Source organism: Phalacrocorax carbo, chromosome 3 (genome assembly GCF_963921805.1).
Source record: "Phalacrocorax carbo chromosome 3, bPhaCar2.1, whole genome shotgun sequence".
In the NCBI taxonomy this organism is placed as follows: domain Eukaryota; kingdom Metazoa; phylum Chordata; class Aves; order Suliformes; family Phalacrocoracidae; genus Phalacrocorax; species Phalacrocorax carbo.
Genome location: NC_087515.1, coordinates 24,902,996 through 24,927,957, shown reverse-complemented (window position 1 = coordinate 24,927,957; position 24,962 = coordinate 24,902,996). Strand labels below are relative to the sequence as shown.

At 38.5% G+C, this 24,962-nt stretch overlaps 1 protein-coding gene across 2 annotated transcripts; it reads left to right on the top strand.

The window, feature by feature from the left end:
- The first annotated feature begins 159 nt into the window (after positions 1 to 159).
- INTS7 (integrator complex subunit 7) lies at positions 160 to 23,681 on the top strand. Of its 2 annotated transcripts, XM_064446180.1 has the most exons (20): positions 160 to 289; positions 513 to 642; positions 1,533 to 1,679; positions 3,197 to 3,334; positions 3,864 to 3,910; positions 4,422 to 4,621; positions 6,184 to 6,306; positions 8,847 to 8,964; positions 9,957 to 10,091; positions 10,635 to 10,732; positions 11,460 to 11,699; positions 12,447 to 12,584; positions 13,498 to 13,704; positions 16,860 to 17,054; positions 17,803 to 17,906; positions 18,297 to 18,365; positions 19,581 to 19,713; positions 20,865 to 20,963; positions 21,773 to 21,958; positions 22,973 to 23,681. In XM_064446180.1, exons 1-20 carry the CDS (start codon positions 199 to 201, stop codon positions 23,258 to 23,260), a joined length of 2,886 nt encoding a protein of 961 aa, XP_064302250.1. In that variant the 5' UTR covers positions 160 to 198; the 3' UTR covers positions 23,261 to 23,681. The 2 variants fall into 2 exon arrangements, with proteins under 2 accessions (XP_064302250.1, XP_064302251.1); XM_064446181.1 differs by lacking the exon at positions 22,973 to 23,681 and having other exon boundaries at positions 19,581 to 19,732; positions 21,773 to 21,911.
- Positions 23,682 to 24,962: the final 1,281 nt, after the last annotated feature.

Sequence of the window (24,962 nt, the reverse complement as noted above, 5' to 3'; positions counted from 1 at the left end):
GCCTCTGCGAGTGGCCGCGGCCGGGGAGGCGGCTGGCGCGCGCACGCGCGGCGGCCTCGCGCCTGCGCACAAATGGCGAGGCGGTAGTGCGGCCGCCCCTGGGCTGTGGTGGCGGGAGGGGGACTGCGCATGTGCACCACCGGGGCGGGGGCGGGGGCGGGGACGGGGAGCGGGACCGGGACCGGGACCGGGTCCGGTATGGCTGCCAGCGCCAAGTCCTTCCTGGCCGATGCGGGCTACGGCGAGCAGGAGCTGGACGCCAACTCCGCCCTTATGGAACTGGACAAAGGTGAGGCCGGGCGGGCTCGGTGTTGACGCCGGTCTGGGGCTGCCCGCCCGCCCGTCCTGCGCGGCTGCCGTTAGGGCCGTTGGCGCCCGCTCTCTGCCCGCCGCCGTCCTGTCCTTCGCTTCCCAGCGGTTGGGAGCTTCGTTTTGTGCCCCTTTACGCGAGCGGGGGGCGGAGGGAGGACCCGGTTCTGAAGGTCCTCGGTAATTACTGTTCTCTTGTTTAGGCCTCAGGTCTGGCAAGCTCGGGGAGCAGTGTGAAGCCGTCGTTCGTTTCCCTAGGCTTTTCCAGAAATATCCTTTCCCTATTCTCATTAATTCAGCTTTCCTAAAGCTAGCTGACGTTTTCAGAGTCGGGTAAGTAGTATCAGACATTTTTTATCCATTCAAATCTCTGATCTGCAGTAACACTGTATTATTGAGTGTTGCTGTGTTAGAGCTTGGGCAGTCGTGGGGTTTTTCTGCCTGCTTGATAACGCCATACTGGCACCTGCCCAACTGAGGACAAGTTGTTCTTGTCTGAAGCTTGCTTTCCCTCTCCGTAGCAGACTTAAGTGGCTGTGAGTGATCAGTGACACAGCTCCTTTCCATCTGTCCTGATCTGAGGATTCACTTACTAACTGAGCGATTTAAGTTTAGTGGTGTAAATTCTGCTATATAGGAATGCTCAAATGCGTAATTGATCAATAGATTGATGATAATATGTGCAAATTTCATGTTTAAGTAGTGGTAATAACAAATCCCAAAGTGTAGCTTTTCCAAGTGCCTGATGTCTAAATGTTGCATGTGGTGAAATTGGAGCTACTCTGTAATAGCTTACAAAGTCATCTGTTGTTGTTGTGGAATCTTCACTGTTGGTTCCAGGAGGGGAAAAAAAATTCACCTGCACCTGGCAAATAGCAATTAGACTTTTTTTGTCTTAGACCTGGACATGGTTTTCTAGCAGAATTAGATCCCGAAGTGTGTACAGAACAGGCATATGATTACGCTCCTCCTCGGTGGTGTCAACAGGTTCATTTCCCTGGAATTGGATCAAAATTTGACATTACCTCTACTAGAAAATACACCAGTAGTGTGTTAATAGTCTCTTTTTAACTAGATCAGTCTACTTAAATACACCATTTCTAAAGCAGAGACTTTCCCTTGTTTTGAGTAACTTTTAGAAGTTATCTTAATTTTGAATTTAAAGTGCTTGATTTTTTTATTGTAAAACAGCCTGATAAAGAAATGCATGTGTCTTCTAATAGAAACAACTTCCTGAGGCTGTGTGTGCTGAAAGTTACTCAGCAGAGTGAGAAGCACTTAGAGAAGATCCTAAATGTGGATGAGTTTGTGAAAAGAGTTTTCTCGGTAATTCATAGCAATGATCCAGTTGCTCGAGCTATCACACTTCGGTATGTATTACATAAACGAACCTAATTTACTTGAAATCTCTAGCTAATTAGTGTGCTAGTCTGGAATAATGAAATCTGCAACTACCATGAATGAAGTATGGGAGGCATCTTCTACATTGATCATAGAGATAAAAGCAAAGACATCTGTCTTGGGGGGTGAACAATAAGGATCTGTGAGCAGAAGAACAAAGTTGTTAACCATTTGTGATGGTAAGAATTGTGTGGATGGTGTCAGACAAATTGGAATTTGCAACAATGAAATTTTGTGTTTTCAAGAGAAGAAAAATGAAACTGTTGTATGTATAACTTAGATGGCTGTAGCTATATGCAACATATGATATATTGCATATGACATATTTAGACCAAGATCAAGAAGAAAGCGCTTTCCTATTTGGCAAAATAATTTTTGTGAACTTGTAAGTAAAACTTATGTGAACCTTGTTACACTTGCACCTGTTTTTCATTTTTTGTTGTGCTAGAAGCTTACTGCTTGTTCATCACGGATAATAACTTCTAAGGTATTGCTCTTATATTACTGATTGCTTTGGCCTTCCTAGGAATCAAATGGAAGAAAAAAAAGTAAATTATCTTTAATGTCACTGGCCTGCTGTTTTGGTGTCTGTATCTCTAATGGAATTTTATTGCTGGATATTTGTGTGTAAATATTTGCATACAACTCTTGCTAAAATTACCGTCAGTGCAAATCCTGCATTCATTCTTTTAATTGGATTATGCTAAATATGTTTGAAAAATATCTTTGAGATATTCTTAGTAAAAGTGTAGATGCTTTGATTTCCTCCCTTTTTAGCAGTTCAACAAAAGTTATTACACTGTTCCCAATAATAACCTTACCTCAGATCAGCAAATGATCTTAGAAACAAATGATGGAAGTCAGACATTTGCTTGCTTGATCATAGTAACACAGAGTTTCTAGAAACTCCGTGTTCTTAGCATGTAGTTAACATTTATGACTGTTCAGACATTTGTCACTTATTTACTTCTGCAGTCTTAATTGGGAGGAGAGTGGAAACAGTTAAGTGTTTTTTTAATCCCCCTAGACTACCACATTTCTGATTTTAAATCCCATGATGTGTACTTCATATCTGTCTGAAAAGAGCCATCAGTACATTTTAGCATTAAATGTGTTGTAAAAATTGTTGTAAAATTGTTGAATGTAAAAGCATCTTAAGAATGCTCGATGTTCCTAGTGTCATAGTGCACTTGTAATTTTATAAGGATTATTGATAAGTTTCTCACTGTGCCCATTTCAAGCTAAAAGGTACCAAAATATAGTTAATTTTTATTAACCCATTAGCATAAGCCTCATGACAAAATTTTAACCTTTTAATTATATGCCTACTTTTAGCATTTGTTTGTTTCTGTAATAGACATGAAAAAGCACATATTTATATAAGAAATTTAGTCTTTTTAGCAGTCCTTTTACATTTCTGTTTGGTTTCATCTTGCACTTCTTCATGATCATTTTGTCCTGAGTTTGCTGTGATCTGTTTCTGTAGGATGTTGGGCAGCATGGCATCTATTATTCCAGAAAGGAAGAATGCACATCACAGTATTCGTCAGAGTTTGGATTCCCATGATAATGTGGAAGTTGAAGCTGCGATATTTGCTGCTGCCAACTTTTCTGCACAATCAAAGTAAGATGTAATTTTTTTTATTTTTCATATTACAGAGGAAGGAAAATCCATTGAAACTGGCATTCACAAAACTTAATATTTTCTTCTGTCGTGCTAGCCATGTCATTTATAGCAAAGCATTTAATTATGTGCCATAACAGCATTGTAAAGAAATCTGAGTACAAGTTTAACAGAAATCTATCTTTTTTTTTTCTGAAATACAAATGGAAAGCTCATAAATATGGGAATGAAAAGTGGATAGCAGCTTTAATCAAGGATTATTTTACAGAAGTTGTATTAGGCAGCTGATTGTATTGCTGCTTGTCACTTTGACACGTTTGAAAGACTCCGTTTTATCATTTGATCATGTCTATGTACAGGGTTCTAACGTGACTTAGGTATTGGCAAACACTCTTGTAAAAGTTTTTATTGGTAAAATGCATTGTTGGGTAGTTCAGTTGATCTTTATTTTAAATTACTTTATTATTAATTACTAATATTTATTTATTAAATGAAAAAATTCACCTGGTGCTTTGTATTTTCTCTACAGGGATTTTGCTGCAGGAATATGTAATAAAATCAGTGAAATGATTCAAGGTACATACACATATTGAATGATAAAGGGAAAAGCTCATAATTTCTTTGACAATTCTTTATTATCTGTATGTAAATATCAGGTATCAGAATACTGTTGCCTTTATCCTCAAATTATTCCAGTTTTTAAATTAAATTAGCTAACCAATAATCTAATGTCTAGCTCTTGTGTCCTCTTAAAAATCTAAGTTTTCAAAACACCTGTTTGGTAAAGATTAAAAGCTCATCTGTAGGTTGATGAATGAACTTCTGTAAGCTATTGCAGGTTGCCTCAGATGAGTTAATATGTGTAGTACCTGTACCAAAGCAAGGAGCAACCTTCTCCAAGAACCATGGAAGTGCTTGATACTGCTGCGGTTTTGCTGCTAGCGAGTAGATGGGTTATTTGAAACGAATGCAAGTGTCTGCACAATCTGTGTTCAGCAGTGGTAGCAATGCAGACATATTTTGTGCCCCCGTACTACCAAAAGCTGGTACAAAGGACTAACTCTGCCTATGTCTGTCCTTGTTGCAGGTCTAGCCACACCTGTGGACTTGAAATTGAAGTTGATCCCTATTCTACAGCACATGCATCATGATGCTAGCCTGGCTTCCAGCTCCCGGCAGCTGCTTCAGCAGCTGGTAACATCATATCCCTCTACCAAGATGGTAATTGTTACTCTGCACACCTTTACTCTGCTTGCTGCTTCTTCTTTGGTTGACATTCCTAAACAGGTAATTCTTCCTAATTTATTCGTTCAATTTAAAGTACAAAGTACATTTAAAAAAACATCGGATTCTAGCTGATGCCAAAAATAAATCATGGTGGATATGCTAGGATGGCTGTTCCTATGTGCTATAGAGAAAGAATACCCTGAAAACTGCTGCTGCTTCCATATTTTTTTGCCCTCTGGTCACATTTCCAGATTACCCCATCAAACACAGGACCCCTTCTTTACAGATCATAAACTGTCTGTCTGTAAGTCAACTGGGATGGAAATCAGCTAGGATCCATCAGCATTTAGGATAACAAACACCCTGATTTTTCCTGAAAACATTTCATCTTACCTGTAGAACCCAGACTTCACTTTTCACTGCTGTATATTCTCTTGGGTTCTGGGTGTGCCTCTTCCCTTCCTTGTAGGCAAGCAAACGAATATTTCAATATCATAGAGTGCATTTAAAGATTTATTTCTTGAAGAACTCTGAGGAATTTGATTGTGTTGCTGTTATTTAGGACTATAAACCAAGTTGTGGGAAAGCAGTGATGGAGAAATACAATGCTTTTATGCTCTGATAGTATGTTTTGTGGACATGATTTATATAGCAAGTCTGAACACAGTGACATTTGAGATTCATCTAATTAATCCTAGCAAAGTAGTAATGAAAATTATTTGCTTTCTTTCAGTCCTGCACAGCTATGGAAGGCTGGTGTCTGTAACTGTTAGACTAATAGCATTGATCTGTCTGAAACCCCTTTTTGGTATGGCTGATTTCTGTATTTCAGAGGATGCTTTTGTTAGTTGGCTTAGATTCATTACTGAAACAACAATAGAACACTCGAAATGGGTTCTTGTTTTTTTTTTTTTTTAAATGGTGGTAAGTGTGGTGCTTTAGGCTGTATTTCTGCAATGTAACAGCCAGCACTGCTTGAAAATTATGTAGCCAGGGTGGGAATGGAAAGCAAAACCATGGCCAGCATGTTCATGCTTTTTCATGTGCTGGCTATTCTGTCTCTAAATTTGCAGGTAATCAACACAACAAAGGATGTGCAGTTGAGTGCCACTTAATTTGAGATAAATGCTTTGGAGGGGGTGGGTAGGGGTTGGTTTTGTTTGGTTGGGTTTTTTGGGGTTGTTTTGGCAACTACTGAGACGTACAAGGTATGTGTGGCTATCTGTTAACTGCAGATCATGCAGACACCCAAATTAGCATCGAATTCCCAGAATACTTACCAGTAGCATAATCACGACAGTATGGCATGTTTACTGAGCTTATCAGGGTTGTTTTATGGTATTTCTGTGAGAACTGAAGCAGGTCTCAAGGCTTCTCAGGTGTGCAAGGTGAAGTAGAGAAGGGTGCATGAACCATGAGAGCTGGATGGTAAAAATTGGCTGTCAGACTGTTTAGCTTGCTGTGGCTTCGCAGCGTAGGTAGGGGCTTTTCCATGTGGCAAGCAGTCAGACAGATAAAGTTAGTTTTGGCTGAGTATGCTCAAAATTTCTTGGTGAGTACTCTTGAAAAGACTTCCTTCTAGTAGCATCTCTCTCTTAAACAATGGATTTACTTTCTTGCAGATCCAGCTTTTGTTGCAGTACTTGAAAAATGACCCCAGGAAGGCTGTGAAGAGGCTTGCAATCCAAGATTTAAAGTTGCTGGCCAACAAGACACCACATACATGGAGCAGAGAAAATATTCAGGTTTATACTTTTTTTTTAGCTAAAGTTTATTATGAAACTTTACAATTAGTTGTGGAATTCTTTCCAGAAGAACAATCTGGGAGGTAAAGAAAGGAAGAACTTATATTTCCATATCCTTAAGTTAGGCTACTCTAGGCCATTTTAGAGTAAGGAAATGAGTTTTCCACCTGAAAAACTTAGCTCTCATGTCTATTATCTTATCTGAATGTTTACATTAATCTTACTGTACTGAACAGATATTGGTGCTCTCATGTAACAGAGACTCTCTCTGGGATTTGTCAAAGCATGTCATCCAGCAAGGTATACTTAGAAGGACAAATGTAGCTTTGACTTAATTTCTTAGGATTAATGGCTCATTTTTAGTAGTATCCTTGTGACTCCTGTTGTATGAATGAGACCCTATAAGGTGTTTATAGTGCACCTGTGTTATTTGGGGAAATACTTGTTATATTGCAGATAGTATTGCCGCTTTCTTCCAACCACAGTTGCATATAAGCATTTTTTTCTCCTGTCTTTCCATTTTTTCTGGTAGAAATGTTTATAGCAAGCAACTTGATTAGATGAAAATTCTAATGGGAAAGTAAATACTTCAAGAACTTTATGGCACAGGCTTATAGCTCTGCTTTTTCTGGGTCTTTTTTCTTTGTTTTTACTACTCTTAGAAGCTAGGTTTGCTATATGCTGTGGGGCATAAGGCAGCTGGGAGGAAAAACTATGCGGATTTTTGTTAATAATGAGAAATAAAGCATGTTTTGCTTTGTCTCCAATTCTTAGCTAAAATGATTTGGTGTGTGCAGAGGTTTTTATTTTAGTGAACTGCTTTATTCTTCATAATGGATTAATACCAGAAATTTATTTCCTGTTAGGAATGTTAAGGAATTCCTTTAATGGTTTATGGATTCTTTGCAGTGCAAATGCTACTTTATACCATTATGCCTTGTTGGTAGTTATCTTGGTACAAGCAAGACACATCAGTAACATGGCTTTCATCATTACATAGTGTCTTAAAGTAGGTGTCCCGATGGTTGAAATGCGTAGGTAAAAGTTCCACTGATGTCAGAACTAAAGTAGTGACTGGGTTAGAACAGAATTAATTGACTGAAGCTTGATACTGTTTGCTGAATGATATGCAGTAGTAATGAGAGGTTTTTTTGACTTCTAAAATACATAGTCAACATTTTGAGTTGGGTAACTCTTTTCCATACATTGAAATTACTTGATAATGCTTGTACAACACGGACTGGAAGAGACCCCTCTTTACTCGTGGCAAAACGTGCTTCTTGTACCTTTTCACGAACAAGAGTTTCAGCAGTGCGAACTTCTTCAGCGTTTTGGGACTGTCTGTGTAGGTCAGGCAGGAGGCTTGATCTTTGAGTAGTGGAGACTTCACTGACTTCCAGACATGAGCTTTAGAAGCTGTTGCTGTTGATGCTTAGAGCAGTCCTCCTGACTGTGAAGGTAACAAGCAATCTGCAGTCCATCCTGTGAATTCTTCTGTGCTCCTGGCATCCTTCATAGTTACTGTTTCAAACATGCTCTGTGAGTGGTGATCTAATAGCAGTGGACTAAAACATCGGTGTCTTGGGAGGCATCAAGACTCATTTTCAACCCTAATCACTTTATCTTCTTCTGTCTGTTGATGCCGTGCTGTTCAGTAGATTAGCAAAGTACTACATTGGTACAAATTACAAGTTTATTTGGAACTTCCCCATACACCATACAAGAACATTCGTATGCCTGATAAGACATCTATTTGGGGTTTTTATTTGTTCTGTGAAATTAATTCTGGGTTGTTGTTCTTAGTTACTGTATGTTATAATGCAGCTTTGGCACTCTCTGAGGCAGAGTATACTTATATTTTCCATTTGTCTCTCATTGCTTTCTCATGTTGACCAAAAATAGCCTCTAAAGCCAGTGGATGACTAAGTTGTGGACTCTTTTGGCATAATAAATCTGAGAACAATGTGGATTTTAAGAGTTTTTCCAATTTAGATATGGTAAGGCCTGAGGAAATCTGGCAAAAAGTACAAAAGTATGACAGGAGCTCTACTATAAATGAGTTAAAAAATAAAGTATGCGCGAAGATGTTTATCAAGAAACTTCAACTGTGTTCTGTTGGACACCAGCACTGGTAAAGGAAATGACACTTGGAAGTTTGCTCTTTGGAGATGTATACTTACATCAAACTCCGCAGATTATCATAAGGCAAAACAATCTGTATACCTCTAAGACTGGAGAACTGTCTTAAAATCTTTTGCAATATTTGATCAAAGAGACCTGATAATACTTTTGCCACTGATTTTTAATTAATAAATGGTTTATAATTGGTGCTTCCTAGCATATGAAGCCCACCATCACTTTTCTGCAAGCCATGTCCTCAAACATGCTTCAGGACACGACTTCTGACTTTTGATTTCAGTGTAATATTTTCTGTGGAAAAATTTTGACTCTCAAGACTTTTCAGAGTGCAACTAAATGTTTAATACAGATAGCTTGTGGAACTTCCTTCCCTTTGTATCTTTTCTCCTGCTAATCTTTAGGCACTCTGTGAATCTGCTCTTCACACTCCTTATGACAGCTTGAAACTGGGCATGCTATCTGTTCTTTCCACATTATCGGGGACAATCGCTATTAAACAGTACTTCAGCAGTGCTCCAGGTAAGAAAACTGGATTGGATTATTAGCCAACCCATTGGAAATGCCAAAGATGTCTACTGATAATCAATTTCATCTAAACACTTTGTAGGATATTCTTAAATTATTTTTGGAATTCAGAACGTTAGCTGAGAGTCAAACTGTGTTCATCATATGTAAACCTGAAATGGGATACTGTATACCCATGAATAGTCATAGTCCAAAATTTTTGTTCTGGATTTTGTGGGTAATACACTACATGAAAGGGTTTTTTACCTTTGGCTCCTCCACTTTTCTTCATAAAATGAAGAAATGTAATGCCTCTCAAATGGATGACCTGCATTCTGCTTAAGGTGTTTTGAAACCATGGATTTGCATAGTTTTTGAGTGCCATGGAGACTTAATGGTGTGAGAGTAGGCTGGTGTGTTACCCTGGCACAGTGAAGCTATGCCACCCTTGTGGGAATGACCTGCTTCAGTACCAGGTGAATCCTTCTGCCTTGTGACTATATTTTGGAGAAACAGAGTAGACATTTTGAAGTGATTCAAGGTATCTTGGACTTGAAATGGTGATGATACTGTTTTCTTTGTTCTTGAAAGCCAGACTGCCCTAATGAGTATTATGAGCCCAACTGCAAGGGCTGTAGAAATGGAGAAAGATAGTACACCCTCTTCAGTCATTCTGGCATGTCTTCATAATTAATGTGCTCACCAGCTTTTTAAATCAAATGTAATATTTCTTAAGGCACTATTCTGAGTCCCTGAAACATCAGCCTTCAGACCCAAATATACTTTGTCATGTATGTCTAACTTGAATAGTGTTCAGGAATGGAGGGAGAGCCTCTGAACGTGGGGAGAGAAAGAGAGAAAGTATGTTTCATCTTGTCCTTTAAACATACGGAAAAAAAAAAATCCTAACGCAATATAGATTTTTTTGCAGAAATGTACTTGACAGGATCTGTGGTATAATTATGGACTATGCTGTTTTATCTCCTGTTTGCCTTGTCTTTATGTAGGAACAGCAGCTGCAACTGCAAGATCGTTTGATTTAGTAAAACTAGCGCAGGAGTGCTGTTACCATAATAACCGTGGCATTGCAGCTCATGGTGTGAGAATTCTGACTAATATATCAGCCTCTTGTCAGGAAAAAGGTAAATGAAAGCAAGGACAATGAAATGTCTGTTTACAGTCAGGCTGATGCACTTAACATGTATTAACTGGTCTTGTCTGTAAATCTGTCTGATCCTTTGTGCTGGTTAGGTAGAATGGGGACTATAGTAGAAAATATTCTCTATGATTTTATGATTGGGAAGATTCCATCATAATCTATTTTAAAGAAAATTAATGGGCACAGTAGAGCTTGTGCTAAATGCTTGTCTTGCCTTTGCTGTAAGACTAATGAATTGTCTGTCAACTTTTGAAAACTCTTAGCCCAAAGTCTGTTGCAATTAATTACAAGGCATCTAGAAGTCTTAGTCCAGAGATTTATGCACACTCTACAAATGTCACAGTTGGTGTGACAGCTGAATAGTTACCTAAGGCATGGAATGGCAGGATTGTTTCTAATCAAAATAAGGTAAGGGAGAAGTATTAGAAAGATACTTATCTGTCATGACTGCAACACCAGTGCAAGCATTTCACCAGTTATGGTCTGAAAATGTAACAGGGAACTAACTCTGTTCTTCTTTTCTTAGATCTTCTGCCTTTGGAGCAAGATGCAGTTTTTGGCTTAGAATCTCTTCTTGTTCTTTGTAGTCAAGATGACAGTCCAGGAGCTCAGGCAACCTTAAAGGTGACAGAATTGTTGTGTTTTTGTTTTTTTTTTTTTGTCTTGTCTTTCCCTATTCCCTAGCATAGCTGTAAGTTACAGTAATAGCTTGTATAACAGAAGGGCTAGTGTGCACCAGATCCTTTCTGGTGGAAGCATAACTTACTGGAAGGAGGTGAAGATTTTTCTGTGTTTTGCCCATAATCAGAGTTCAGAGCAGTAAGAAACTGAGCACAACAATATGCAACTCCTCTCAGGTCTAGAGTAAGTTGATTGTTGGGGGCAGGGCACAGAAAATGCATTCGTCTTGGAGAAACAGCTGTAATAAAACATGAACTTGTATGTAGGGTAGAGGTGTCTCTGGAGGACAAAGAGAATCTTGGTGAGAACCTGCTTTTTGGAGATGAGGATGCGATGTACATAATTACAACACTCTTATGAAGTGGGGAAAATAAAAATAATAGTTTACAAGCTGCTACCAGTAGTTTTATCTAGTCATTTGCCTGTAAGGGCAGGTAGTGCGAGAAAAGAGATTATTGTTTCTTGAATTTGTGATACGCTTTTGTGCTGTGAGCTCAGGGACAGAGGCTTGGGCTCTTAAAAAAAAAAATCTCATCTTTTGTAGAGTACATGGTTTTGAAAATACCAGATCTTCTGTATTTCTGCAGTCATACTTGCACATAAGTGTGCCTGGCTTTTATTTTTAAGTAGATGTCATGTTTATTGTAACTGTTGATTGTGTGAATTGCAGATCACGTTAACTTGTATGGTGAAGCTGGTCAAGTGCCGTCCTCACCTGAGCCAGTCAGTAGTTGAGTCCCTGCTGACCCAATTGCACAGTGCCCAGGATGCTGCTAGGATTCTCATGTGCCACTGTTTAGCAGCTATTGCCATGCAGCTGCCTGTCTTAGCAGATGGGATGCTAGGAGACCTGATGGACCTCTATAAATTAATTGGACGATCTACCACAGATAAAAAACAGGAACTCTTGGTAAGACCTCCTTCTGGTGAATAGCCCTTGATGGATAAAGTCTATATAAACTATTGTGGATGGATTTTATTTAAAAAGACAGCTAAGCCATTTGTTAGGTCAAAGCTGATGTGCCAGTTTATAGCCTTATTTTTAGTTTTGCTTTAACTTTTGACTACATAAGTCAGTGTTTGGTGTCAAAATCACATCTCAGATGGAGCTGAACTATGCAGTGTATTTCATTAGATTTTCCAGCAGATGGCACTGCTTAGACAAGCCTAGCTATTGAAATTATTGGGGTACCTGTGAAATAATGCTTTAGAAAAACAAAATGGCAGTTAGCGCAATTTATATACAGTACTCTGAAGCATATGGCTCTTAATATACTGTAAGAGATAAAAATGCTTTCATCACATCTATTTGGAAATGAATTTGAATTGTAAGAAAGAAACTACAAGCTTCGCATTAATTTATTTGGAGCATTTGAAATATCTCAGTTAAAAACCACAGATTTTTTTAAAGAAAGTTACTTTCGTGAACAAGAAGTACTTGGGTTGCCATGACTACTTAAAAGATATAAGACTGAGAAAAGTTCCTCAGTTAAAATGTATGTGTAATCTTCTGTGTAGTTTTGAGTCCAGAAGCAATCAGATAATTTCTGGTAGTTTAGGAAATAGATTTGGGGTTTTGTTTGTTTTTTTTTTTTTTTAACCTTGTTTTGTTTAGTTCCCGAAATAAAACCTTCCTCATCCCTCTACTCTTCATTAGGTTTCTCTTGCCACAGTGATATTTGTTTCCAGTCAGAAAGCTTTATCTTCAGAGATCAAAACTGTTATTAAACAGCAGCTTGAGAATGCCTCCAATGGATGGACAGCCTACAGGATAGCCAGGCAGGCTTCCAGAATGGTAAGTGAAAATACTTGGAGGAAAATTGTTTTGTGTGTTTGGAAGGTTGCTAATGATCTATTTGAACTGGAAAAAGAAAGTAAGAAAGTAAGGAAAACGGTAGGACTCAAGAGGAGGAAGTGAATGGGGGCCGGGGGACACCCAAACCAAAACAAACATTTTTACCTCCAAATTCCCTGGAATGCTGATTCAGACATATGCCATTTTAGGGCAGTCATCCCATTGGGATGGCTTTTCACTTGTCTCTTCGAAGGAAGAAAGTAATGACCTGATACTTTCTTGAGCATGTGCCTGATCTGCATTGTCTAACTGTTCTTTAGAAGGTGACATAGGACATCCTGATGTGTGCTTCTCTTTCCTAAATGTGAAGAAAGGAAGAAAAAAGATAACAATTTTGCTTTTTGCTTCAGTAAAGTCACAGCTGGGGTTAGAATTATGTCGAAACTCTTGTATGAGATGCTGGGGTAATTTTAAACAGGTAAAGTACGTATTGCAGAAGAGAGGACAGAGCATAGCACTGTTTTGGTAAATCGGTCAGGTTTCTTGATCTTTTTTTTGATTTTTAGTCTGGGCTCATTTGACAGTTTTAAACCCAGTGTTTCTGTGGGGATGGAAGATATGCCTTCAGTAAAAATAAAAGTATATTTTGGCCTTTGTTTCTCAACTTGTCAAATTATCTTGTGTAAGAAAATTCTATACCTTACACAGGCTGATATTTCCATAAAATAAACATTTGTGCTTTTATTTATTGTTAGGATTGTCATGATCAAATGACTGGAAGAAATTTTGCTATTTTTATTTTAAAAATAAGAATAGTTTTGGAGATATTACTGTTCTCTTATTTGTGTTTGTTTTGTAGAAACCCACAGCTGCCTTTCATGTTCCCTCTTTAGAAACTTTCTTGTCATTGCAGGGCAACCATGACATGGCCCGAGAACTGTACCAAAGCCTGCTGACTCAGGTGGCTTCAGAACACTTCTACTTCTGGCTGAACAGCTTGAAGGAGTTCTCCCATGCAGAACAGTGTCTGACAGGTTTGCAGGAGGACAACTATAGCTCAGCGCTTTCTTGCATTGCTGAAGCTTTAAAATCCTATCACAAAGGAATAGCATCACTGACGGTTAGCACAGATCTTCTACTTTAGAGATGATGTTTCTGTTCTTAAACCCCTGAAAAGGTTTTAAAGATGTCTGACATCTGCCAGACGCTGTTTTTGAGGGCTGCAGAGAAGAGCCAGTTGTAACACACAGCGTCTTCCGAGAGAAAAGCCTGTAGCTCAGCTAAGTGCGATTAGCTGGATTCTTCTTTTCTTATCTTCTCACCCCCCACTTCCTGCCTTGATCAAACCATATGATATGTGACAGATTTTTTTAAGTTACAGTACTTAAAATTTCCCAATACTTGTATTGGCTGAATAAACACTATTGTAATAGTCAAGCCTGGGAATTTGTCTAAAATGACTGCTATTTTCTCAAGATACAGAGAAGGATTTAATTGTCTTCCTCCTTCTGAGTTCATGTTGCCTTGTATTTAATGATGTGATCCTATGGAATCCTAACAACAAGGCAACACCAATTTAGTAAGAGGGGGGAGGACAATTCAATCCCATCAAATCAGCAGAATTTAGATGGTACCTGCTTTTATGCAAATACCTTTCTGCTTCTCTGAAGCAGTGAAATAGCAAGAAGCTGTGTGCATGTCTGTGAATGTAAACAAAAAAAGCATTTATGAATATGGACCTTTCGTTCTTACTGTGAAGTTGCTTCTTAACAAAAGACGATCCAGCTTCACACAATACTTTCTTTCATATTTTAGTTTCCATGAAGAAATCTTTACATACAGTGTTCTGTATGTCTTTTGAATGAAGCTGCCTCTTTTTTTCCTCCAGTAACTGAACTGTCAGTGTCATGTCACTTTCTGCATGTTGCACATAGGTATTGCACCCAGAAAAGCACTTCCTTGTGGGTTGTTGTGTTCCAGAGGAGTAAGTACTGGTTTCAGAGGGCTAGAGAAGAAGAAATCAGGTTTTATTGTTGGCTGTTGCAGACTTTGTTGACAAATTCCTAACCATGTTTGAGTGTATCAGCTGTAAAAGGAGCCACTCACTGCTTGCATCTACAGAACTCAACGTCTCAAAGGGGAGAAAAGTGCTATAAATTGCACACAATGTCTTGCTGGTGAAGAATTTTGCTGTCTGTTCCCTCTGACTTCAGCTTTACTGTTGCTGCTGTTTCAGTGTAGAGCATGACTCAGCACTGTTGGTACTGCAGACCATGAGTGCATGTCATGAACCCTGTGTAGATGTCTACTTTTTAAGACACTGTGCCAGTAAATCTGTTGCAGATGTTCAGTCAGCCCGGTTTAGCAATGATGAAATATTCAGACAGTGTCTGATCTTGTCAGAAAATTTCTCAATTCCTTCTTGAAATACATGCAACTGTCTGTCTTGCATTGCTGTATGTGAAATGTACTTTCAAGTGAGTTAGTCCACTTGAGGAAATAAGTCCCATTACTTTATGGATGAGAGGTGTGTGGCAGGGAGGACAGGGGCTAGCCACAGTCCCCATCTGTCTCGCTGTGTACTTGCTTGTATAGTTAGTAAAGGTTTTGAATAGCACATGTTCTTTCTGGCACAGAACATGCATCTCATTGGAAGCATTGTGCTTATTTTTCACTGCTGGTAATCTAGAGAAAATACAGAACTCGAACAAAGCACTAATATAACCATTGATTAAGTAGCATTAACTCCAAATAAGTTGAAAACAAGTGGTGGTGTTCAAAGAACTTGGCTGAGCCAAAGAACTCCGCTGGCATTTTCAAAAAAGAATTGTCACTCATCTATTGCCTGTAGCTATTTGGGTAGCCGATAAGGTAAATTGCAGTATTGAGACAAGCTTGTATTTCCATTTACAAGAATCAAGTCCGATTCGTGCTACTAAAAATGTCTGGATTTTCTGGTAGAAGTACTGGTACTTCACTCTCTATAAAAGCATGTATTCTCTGTAGAGCAATTACAGTGCAGTGAGATCTCTTCCACAGAGGGTTTTCTGAAACCACCCTTGTAGAATAAACTGAACAATTTCCATTCAAGAGGGATTTTTCTTTTTATGCCCTTAGAGAAGGGAAAGAAGAGTGGTAGATAAGAGGGGAGTTGAATGGCTCAAGTGATGAAATAGTCTTATTTATTTGGTTGAAATCTAGCTCAATAGTTTAAAGTGGTTGCAGTTGGTTGATGTTTCCTCACTTTAGTCAATAGTGGGCCAGTTCTCAGATGCTGTGATATTTTGTGAGAAACTAGTTTGCTGCTTTCCTCCTGGCAAAGAAATGGTCCTTAGTAAGGTTTTGGGGTGGCCTGTATAAATACAGAAGTGACTTTTTGTGTTGAGGAATGAGAGGCACTGGGGAATACGTGCAGGAGTTTTACTCCAAGAATGGATGTATGTTAGAGAAGGTCCCAGTGCTTTGTTTTGCACATGGCTTCCCCCCCCGAAGAAAAAGTGTACTCTTCTCAAAATCCCACCGTATAAGAAAAATAAATAGTGGATTTTTGGCCTAACTATTATCAAATCTTGAGCGCTTCAGATGATCCCTGCTGGGCGTCCTAAGCTGTCATAGATGGTTCTACAAGTCAGATAAGCTGTTAGGGAACAAAGTTTCACAGAACCATATTTTCTAAGTAATAGCAGCATGTCTACCCTCCTGGAGTTTTGTTATTTACTCTTCCTAATTGTCACTGAACTGTGTCTCTGCCTTCATCAAATGCAAGGTTCAGTGCCTTTGTAATGTTCCTGTCTACTTCACAGTTCGAAAAAAATCAAAGATTATTACCCCTTCCTCTTGCTCTGGGTAACTTTAGCCAATTCTTTCTCTTTTGGCTGATGCAGAGAATAACTTTTCAGTCCTTTGTGCTTCTGTTTGCCTTTCAATTCAGTGTGTGCTCTCTTATAGTAAGGACTGTCTGGACTAATGTCATCTGAAGCCTAATGGCTTGGCCTTGGAAAAAGAAGAAATAGGTGCCCTAATAGCTTAAGTCACGTTTGTTACAAGGGAGATACACTTGAAATAGAGCTTAGCAATTACCTAACTTCTGTGTCCTTCATATTCAGTATGATTTAAGTTGAGCAAATCTGTTAAATGTAGTTTTTAAAAAAGCAGCTTTTAGAGTGGAACTGGAGGGTTCAGTTGTCTGATGAGACAGTACAGTGACATTGCAAAGTTATTTTATCATGTTTGCTTTTGACCTAGATTGCCAACATTCCTATTACTCTGTTTCAGGCTGCTAGTACGCCACTTAATCCTCTGAGCTTCCAGTGTGGGTTTGTGAAACTCAGGATTGACCTTCTGCAAGCTTTTTCTCTACTTATTTGTACCTGCAACAGCCTAAAAACAAGTCCGCCACCAGCTATTGCCACGACAATCGCTATGACGTCAGGAAATGATCTCCAAAGGTGTGGACGCATCTCTAATCAGGCATGTGTTCTCGTTTGACTCTTCATACCAGAGTCACAAATGTAATTGCACAGTTTTGCTTCTCAGCAAACATATCTGAGGAAAGAAATGAAAAGTGGTAGTGAAGGGTTTTGCTAAATAGTGGGCCTTGATTTTTCACCTGTAGCTATAAAAATGTCTGCCCATAGCAGGCAGTATTTTGAAGCTGAGCGTGTATGTATTCTTTCTCACACATTCATCTGCATAGCTTTGAAGGATATGCATGTAGAAAGCCACTCAGTACGCTTAAACTTGCAGCATGACCTTTCACAGCTTGTTTTGAAACACCTCAGATACTGCAGTTACCTAAGGAAGAGTATATACTTTAGGATTGTACTGCAACTCCTTTTGGCAATTATTGGCAACTGACTTGATTCCATATAGAACACCAAGACAGTCTGCTTCTAAAATGTGTGTAGACATAGCATTTTGATTTACCAGTAGGGGATGGGGGAGGTTGTTGGTAGGGTGTCTTTTGTTTTGCTTTATTTTTAACCCAAGGAGGGTGAGTTGGTGCTGTGTTACAGGAAAAATCTGTTTAATAGGTGGATAATAGTCTGTCACTTTGGTGCTTTTTATCTGTGTGAAGAAGCAAGAACATACATATTTTGCCAGAATATGTTGCCTTATTCATCCAGTGTTGTATGTTATCATGTAGTGATTTTTTGGATGTGTGGTATTTTGTTTTTGCTTTGATTTGGTTTTTTGGCTAGTAACATTGTCTCTGTAGATGAAACACTCAATGGAGGAATTCCGAAGCCTGGCTACACGGTATGGAGATCTGTATCAGTCATCTTTTGATGCAGACTCGGCAACTCTAAGGAATGTAGAACTGTATCCTTTTAAAATCTTGGAGTTTGTCCACTTTACTTCTTATGTGGACAGCATGAAGCTTAACCATCGTATTTTCTACGAAGACTGGCACAAAGTAATTTTGAAGCAGTTAGTAACATAAATTAGGTACCAATTGCTTAAAACTTATTTGGACGTAAACATTGCCATACTATTGTTTGGAATTACTTTATGAACAAATTATGACACACAAATTGCAACAAGTGTAAACTTGGGATTTTCATAGTTCTTGTCTATGTTTACTACAGGAATAATGACTGTAGGATTACTTCATAAAAGCTAGAGAAATAAGGTAAAGTGCCAGTAAATATACTACATTTCTTGTTTTAGGTGCCAACTTTAAGTGTTTTAACTCCTTAGTATTAATATCAGACAACAGCAGAGCTGCCTGTTGATTTCACATGCAATAGAAGCTCTGATTTTGGATCCAGAATCTGCAAGGTAGGTTTGATAGCTAAGCTTCTACTCCTTTGGTATTTATTTCTAAACCCTTGGGGCTTTAAACATAGGAATTCAAAGAACATTCAGAAGGTTTCTCAGTAGACTCTTCTAATTCTGCTGCTGGCAGGCTTGAGGACCTGCTGCTGCTGTGCTATACCTGGCAGGCTAGGGACTGTTTCAGGTTTTGCATTTTGTACTGATTTTGCTTTTGAGAGCACTATACTGGACTTGTCTTAAATATAGACTTGCGTTAAAATAAACAACTTTTAATCTTTTGTTTAGCCACCTATTTTAACTTGTGTCATCCTGTGTTAGCTCCCATACCTACTGTTTACACTAGTAAGCACACATTAGTTTCCTTTAGAGTCCTGAAAATATATGCACTAAATTAGTTCAAACTTCTAATGCAAATCTGTCACCCTGGCTCATTTTTAACAGTTAACTTGTACCCACTAGAAAAATCACGTTGAAGTGTCTATGAATTGACTCACTCTTTGAAACTCCCAGGCTAAGATTAAATGGAAGATAATGTGGAGAAACATCTTTTTAAATGTATGATTTTAATACTGGAAATAAAAGTGAACATCCTAAGTGACTGTCCTACTCATTACGAATTAAGCATTGCTTAGAAGATGTATTATTAGTCATACTTGTAAAAAGTATGAAGCTGTGGACTCCAAAACATGAAGTGTCTAGGAGATGGAATTGTAGTCAGAGCATTAGATTAGACTTCCAGATTTAGTCTTAACTCTGCCTGGCATTCTTGCTTTTCCTTGAGTTGTGAGACTTTTAAAAACATTGTAAGTACTGTAGGCTTAAATAAAAGCCAGGGGATTTAAACACTGCAGGCTTAAATAAAAGCTAGGGGAATTAAGCATGCTGAATCTGTTAGGTCTGTAACTGCTTCAAGTGGGAAAGGGTGGGGACAGAAAGTGGTGGATAAGCTGTAGTTAAAGGGTTTAAATGTAAGGGGCAGGTCTTATGTGGAAAAATAGTAAAGAAACAGAGTAAACAGTTTGAAAGACATACTTATTTCTTAATGGATTTCAAATTGTAACAGAAGATGGTCTTGTTGCACCTGTTTGGGAGTGAACCTCCCAGATTATGATGAGGAAAGTATGTTAGACATGAGTTTTTTGTTTGGTTGGTTTAGGGTTTCTTTTTTTTGTTTGTTTGTTTTTTTGGTTGGTTTTGGTGTGGGTTTTTTTTTTTTAGTTTCCAGGAATATAGCTCAAATGGAACAGCACATGTTGAGAGTGAATATGAAAGAAGAATGATGTCTGTATTTAATCATGTGCTGGAAGAAGTGGAATCCCTGAACAGGAAGTATGCTCCTGTGTCTTACTTGGCAAGTAACAGTTTTAAATGTATGTAGACATTTTAAATGTAGACAAACATTCCAAAAAAAGGATTTTGCTAAGACATCTGTAACCTTACTGGTCTGACTAAAAATTATGTTTTAAAAATTCTGATACTAAAAATATAGTAGATGCTGATAAGACACCTAAAAGTAGTGTCAAGTCTCTGTCAGATCTCTTGCCACACTCACATTCAAATACTGAAGCGCATTCTCTTTGTTCATGCTGTTGTCATGAAGGAATTCTTCCCCTACCACACACAGTGCTGGAGGGTCCAGCACTAGCCTTGCTTTGGTCACTGAGTTGTTGGCATTTAATACTGTTTTGTGAGTATAGCTTTTCTCATATCAATACAGGTCATCAGAGAACACAATGTAAAGTGTGCTGAATGCAGTGAGCTGATAATGTACTCCTGTACAGGGCTAGTATGGTTTTGTCTCCTAATGCTAGTGAACATCATAAAGCTGAAGTGCATGCTGATGGGAACAAGGTAGTTCGTTTGTCATGGCTGGCATCTATTTGCCTTGTTTCTATATTCAACAGTCCTTACTGATTCCAAATTGCATAGAAGAATGAGTTGTGTAAAACGTAGCGAAGGAAAACCCTGTAAGCTTAGTTGTCACTGGCTCCATAACTGCGAAGCTTGGTGACTTCAGTAGGCCTGCCTTGGCTCATCTGATCCAGAACGGTGTGTACAGTGCAGCGGGGAAAGGAAGTGTAAGTTTTAAGCCTTGTCTAATTATTGCACCACATAAAGTTATGGTAGGTGCAAGTCTTGCTTGCTTGGAGGGGAATTATTGTTTATTTGAGAGTTTGTGTGTAAAGGTTTTGTGTATAAGTGTTTCAGGCAGATCTTCCTCTGCTGACTCTAACACTAGAGCTGAAACAATTTGGATTTTTTTTTTTTCTTGGCCTCCTTATTCTTTCCAGAGCAGAATACCTTCTTCATAAAGGGCAGAACGTAAACAGAGAGGCTGAATGTCGTAACTGTCATCATAGTGGCTGTTATCCAGTGACTGTATCAATATATTTCTGGACTTCTAGTGGAAATTGCTGCCATTTCAGTACATCAAATATATGTCTCTTTCCTATCTTATAAAAGATATTTCTTTCTCATTTGTTTTGGTTCTGTTTCTTACAGCATACAGCTTGTCTGTGCAATGCTGTCATTGCGTTGTTGAAGGTACCACTTTCATTTCAAAGGTACTTTTTTCAAAAGCTGCAGTCTACAAGCATTAAGGTAAGTACTGCTCAAATGTGGCCTGAAACGTCTCTTTATAGAGTCTTTACTTCATGAGAAAAGCCTTACTGAAGGCAAAAGCTTTAGCATTTTTAGTGAAGACACTTAACTGCAAATAGCATCTTGGTTTATCTGTTAGGAATAATATGTACTTATGATCATTAAGAACCACTAGGCCATGACTTAGGCAAGTAGGATTCGGTTCTTTGATTGCAAAGCCTTAAAGATAAAATCTAACGGGAATTTTAGGTGATTCAAAGCTAAATAATGTTATAGTCCTGGGAAGGCAACTTTTATAAATTTGTGTTGTTTTTCCTTTTCCTTTAAAAAGCAATCTTTACTATCTTGGAAGAAAACTGTAATATTTATAGCCATTCTTACTCAGTCAGCTGATATGTAACCTTTGGGAGGAGGGGTGTAATTTTTTTTTTTTTTTAATTCAAGTGCTCCCTCTTTCTGGGAAAAGTTAAAGCCTTAATATTTTTAATACTTACTCCTACTGCATTTTGCTTTGTTCAGCCTAATCCACTTACCTGTGGATATTTTGTAGAAGATTTTTTTCTGCTTCTTTTGAAGACGTGCAATTAATGAAACTGATATACAGACTACCTCTGCTATTGCTGATGATGGTTATTAATTATATCTGAAACTCATTATTATAATAAGTTCTGTGTTTCTATTTGCTGGCTTCCCTACCAAACCCCTCCTTGGAAATTTTTCTGTAAGAAGATGTTCTGTTTCATCCTTGAATTGTATTTGCTTTTCTGGAGGCACAAAATTACATTTTGGTCTGTTTTTTTGTGTTTCAGCTTGCTCTATCTCCATCTCCAAGGAACCCAGCAGAACCTATTGCAGTACAGAACAATCAGCAATTGGCACTAAAGGTGGAAGGAGTGGTTCAGCATGGATCTAAACCAGGCCTTTTCCGTAAAATCCAATCTGTCTGCCTAAATGTCTCTTCAGTGCTGCAGAGCAAATCTGGACAAGACTATAAGGTGTGGTTAGAATAGAGCCAGGAGGAGTCTTAAGCTTTCTTGCTGTATTTTCCTGCTCTTTTGTTTGCCTCTGGTTAGCAGAATTTTCAGATTGAAATGGGTGGGTTCTTCTGTGATCCTCTCACTCTTAACAGTTGACATTCAAGCACTGGCCAGAGCCAGGCATAGTGCATGGAATGGATCTGGGTTTTTAAAGTCTGCTGTATGCTGATACCTTTTTATTAACAGCTTTTCTTCCAAGTAAGAGACTTTGTGATGTTCAGAACAAGTCATTAGGAATCTGCTTGAGGTCAGGAAAATTCAGCCTAGGTATAATCATACGAAACTCCCCAGGGGAAAAAAGGCAAGAGTAGATTATTCTCTACCACATAGTCTCTAGAACTTCTTTATCCCCATTTTAAGATGTTTTTTCGTTTTGTTTTTTTTTTCCTCTCTTTCGTTTTGGTTTGGTTTATTGGGGTGATGTTGGTTGGTTGATTGGGTTTTTTTTAATGGAAGTTGGGAGGACAGGCTGTCCTAATTGCCTGAGGAGATACATATTAAATTCAAGTCAACAGTTTTATCAAAGACTGCATACCTGAAGTTCAGGGTCTCCTAATGTGTGACATATAGTGAAAGGCCTGTTTTGGTGGGGTTTGGGGTTGGTTTTTGTTTGTTTTCTTTGTTGGGTGGGGAGGGGTTGAGAGGGGACGAGGTAAGAAGTCAGTTGCTTCTAAAAGAACAGGACAAGGAAGTGTGTAATGTTTGTCTGACTTGTATTACTCTGGAAACCTAGAACCTCAGGGAGAAAAAGACTTGTTAGCTACCTTGCTTCTGTGAATAGATATAAAAATAACTCACTCATCAATTAAAAAGTGTGCCAAGCTGACTCAAACATGCATATGCGTTGGTTTAGGAAAATTGAGGACAAAGATTTGTCTTTGGTTTTTTTCCTCTCTCCTTCAAATGGAGAACAGAAAACTTATTTTAACAGGTTTATGTAAAATGGCATTTTAACCTTCCATGTGTTCTCAGATTCCTATTGACAACATGACCAATGAAATGGAGCAGAGGGTGGAACCACACAACGACTACTTCAGCACTCAGTTTCTGTTAAACTTTGTGATACTTGGCACCCACAACATCACAGTAGAGTCCTCTGTAATAGACTCAAATGGTATTGTCTGGAAAACTGGGCCTAAAACAACTATTTTTGTTAAGTCTCTTGAGGATCCATACTCCCAGCAGGTTCGTCTTCAGCAACAGCAAGGACAGCCGCCATCACAGCAGCAACAGCAAAGAACAGCCTACTCACGATTTTAATTCCCAGAAGCAGCTGTATCCTGGTCATTGGTATTACAGGTTTTTTTGGACACTTTTTTGAAAGACCCACAATTTTAAACTTCTCTTAGAAAGTCTCAGATGCCAATTTGTTGCCTTTTAAATTACCTGGGGTAAATTTGACCTTGATGCAGCAGAGGCAACTCTGTTCAAATTTGGAGCTGTGGTTTTAACATAACTTCTGCCTGACCTCTTCACTTCTGTTTACAAACCTGTTGCAGCAGGATCCACAAACTTTGATAGCAGGGGACACTAAGAGATCTTTGACTAGTACTTTGTGTACTTCCTTTTTTTGAAGCACATAGGTTCTGATGTTAGGATTACAGGATGTTGGCAAACACTTTGGGTGGTTATACAGAACTGAGTGTAATAAGTCTGTATCTTTTAATGTGAAGGAATTGGTTTTTTTTCTTGACATTTTAATACAACTTCCAGTATTTGACTGGTGTATGTGTATTGTTACAATCCATCAGCACTACTTACCACATGCATCTGAAAGAAAAAAAAGTTGCAGCTCACTTCTCATACCCAGTCGTTCTAGAGGGAGGAGACTGCTTGAGGGGTTGCTTCTGGGGAGTCTGAAAAGGGGCTGAATTTTACAGGTGGGAACGAACCATCACTGTTTCTCAGATGATATAGAAGAGATCACTATGTTGTTTTTAAATCTTCATATCTGTATTTCGTAAGGCTTTGGCTTTGTTGGGTTTTTTGTTTGCTCTTTTAAGAGGGAAGTTAACTTGCAAGTTGTCATTTGTTTTAACTGCTTTGTTTTTTAAAAATAATTTTATATACCAAAGCTTTAATCTTGTGTACTCTTTGACCAATTTAGTAATCTTAATTGTTACTTTTACAGGATAAATTGAAGGAGAGTTTTGCCAATACTAGAAATTGATTCAGAATAATTTTGGAATTATACTGCTTCATAAATGGTTTTTGTGCTTCCTTTGAGATGTCAAAGGCTGAAGTCTGCCTGTGTGTCTGGACTACCAGGCAACATATCATGAACATGTTCTTCACCTGGTTGTCATAAATAATCTCTGCTTATCACTCTGTAGGAAAGTAGGACCCACTTGAATGGGGAGGAGGATGGATAACACTTCTTACAGACTTCGGTTTGTAAATGGTTTAATCCATCTTATGGGAGCAGAAATTTTCACTGTTACTTAATCAGTAGATTCCTAAGATACTGTTATTTCTTCAAGTTGGCTGACTAGACCTTGCAGATTCTGCTTGCTTTATATACAGAGAACATGCTAATGAATTGTTAAAAGCCTAGGGTTCTTTGGCATAGGTGGATGAAGAATTGTTTTCACTGTGTTTTTCCGTAATAGTTGCTTAAGAAATCAACTTTCTTCCTCTTGGCTTGAGACTAACAAAAAAAAAAAAAAGGAAGTTGTCATGGTAGATTTCATAATGTTTTGGTCAGGCTATAATCTTAAGCACAAATGATAATTAGGATGCAATGTAGAAATAGAAGACTCATAAAATTGATTTAAAATTCATCATCATCCTTCTTAAATCTGATTTTTATTTTGTGCAGGAGACAGAAGCTACCACTGCCCTTCAGGCTGGCTGATGAAAATGGTGGCTTCTGTCACCACTATTGTGGTTATATACTTATATTTTTGTATGTGTATACATACAGCTATGTATGCATGCATGCGTACATGTACCTATAGCTATG

Bases quoted from the DNA above. Each gene is read 5' to 3' on its own strand.
- INTS7 (XM_064446180.1), top strand. From the start codon at position 199: ATGGCTGCCAGCGCCAAGTCCTTCCTGGCCGATGCGGGCTACGGCGAG. The intron at 4,622-6,183 runs GTAATTCTTCCT...ACTTTCTTGCAG, and splicing joins TGGTTGACATTCCTAAACAG to ATCCAGCTTTTGTTGCAGTA. The intron at 6,307-8,846 runs GTTTATACTTTT...GCTAATCTTTAG, and splicing joins GGAGCAGAGAAAATATTCAG to GCACTCTGTGAATCTGCTCT.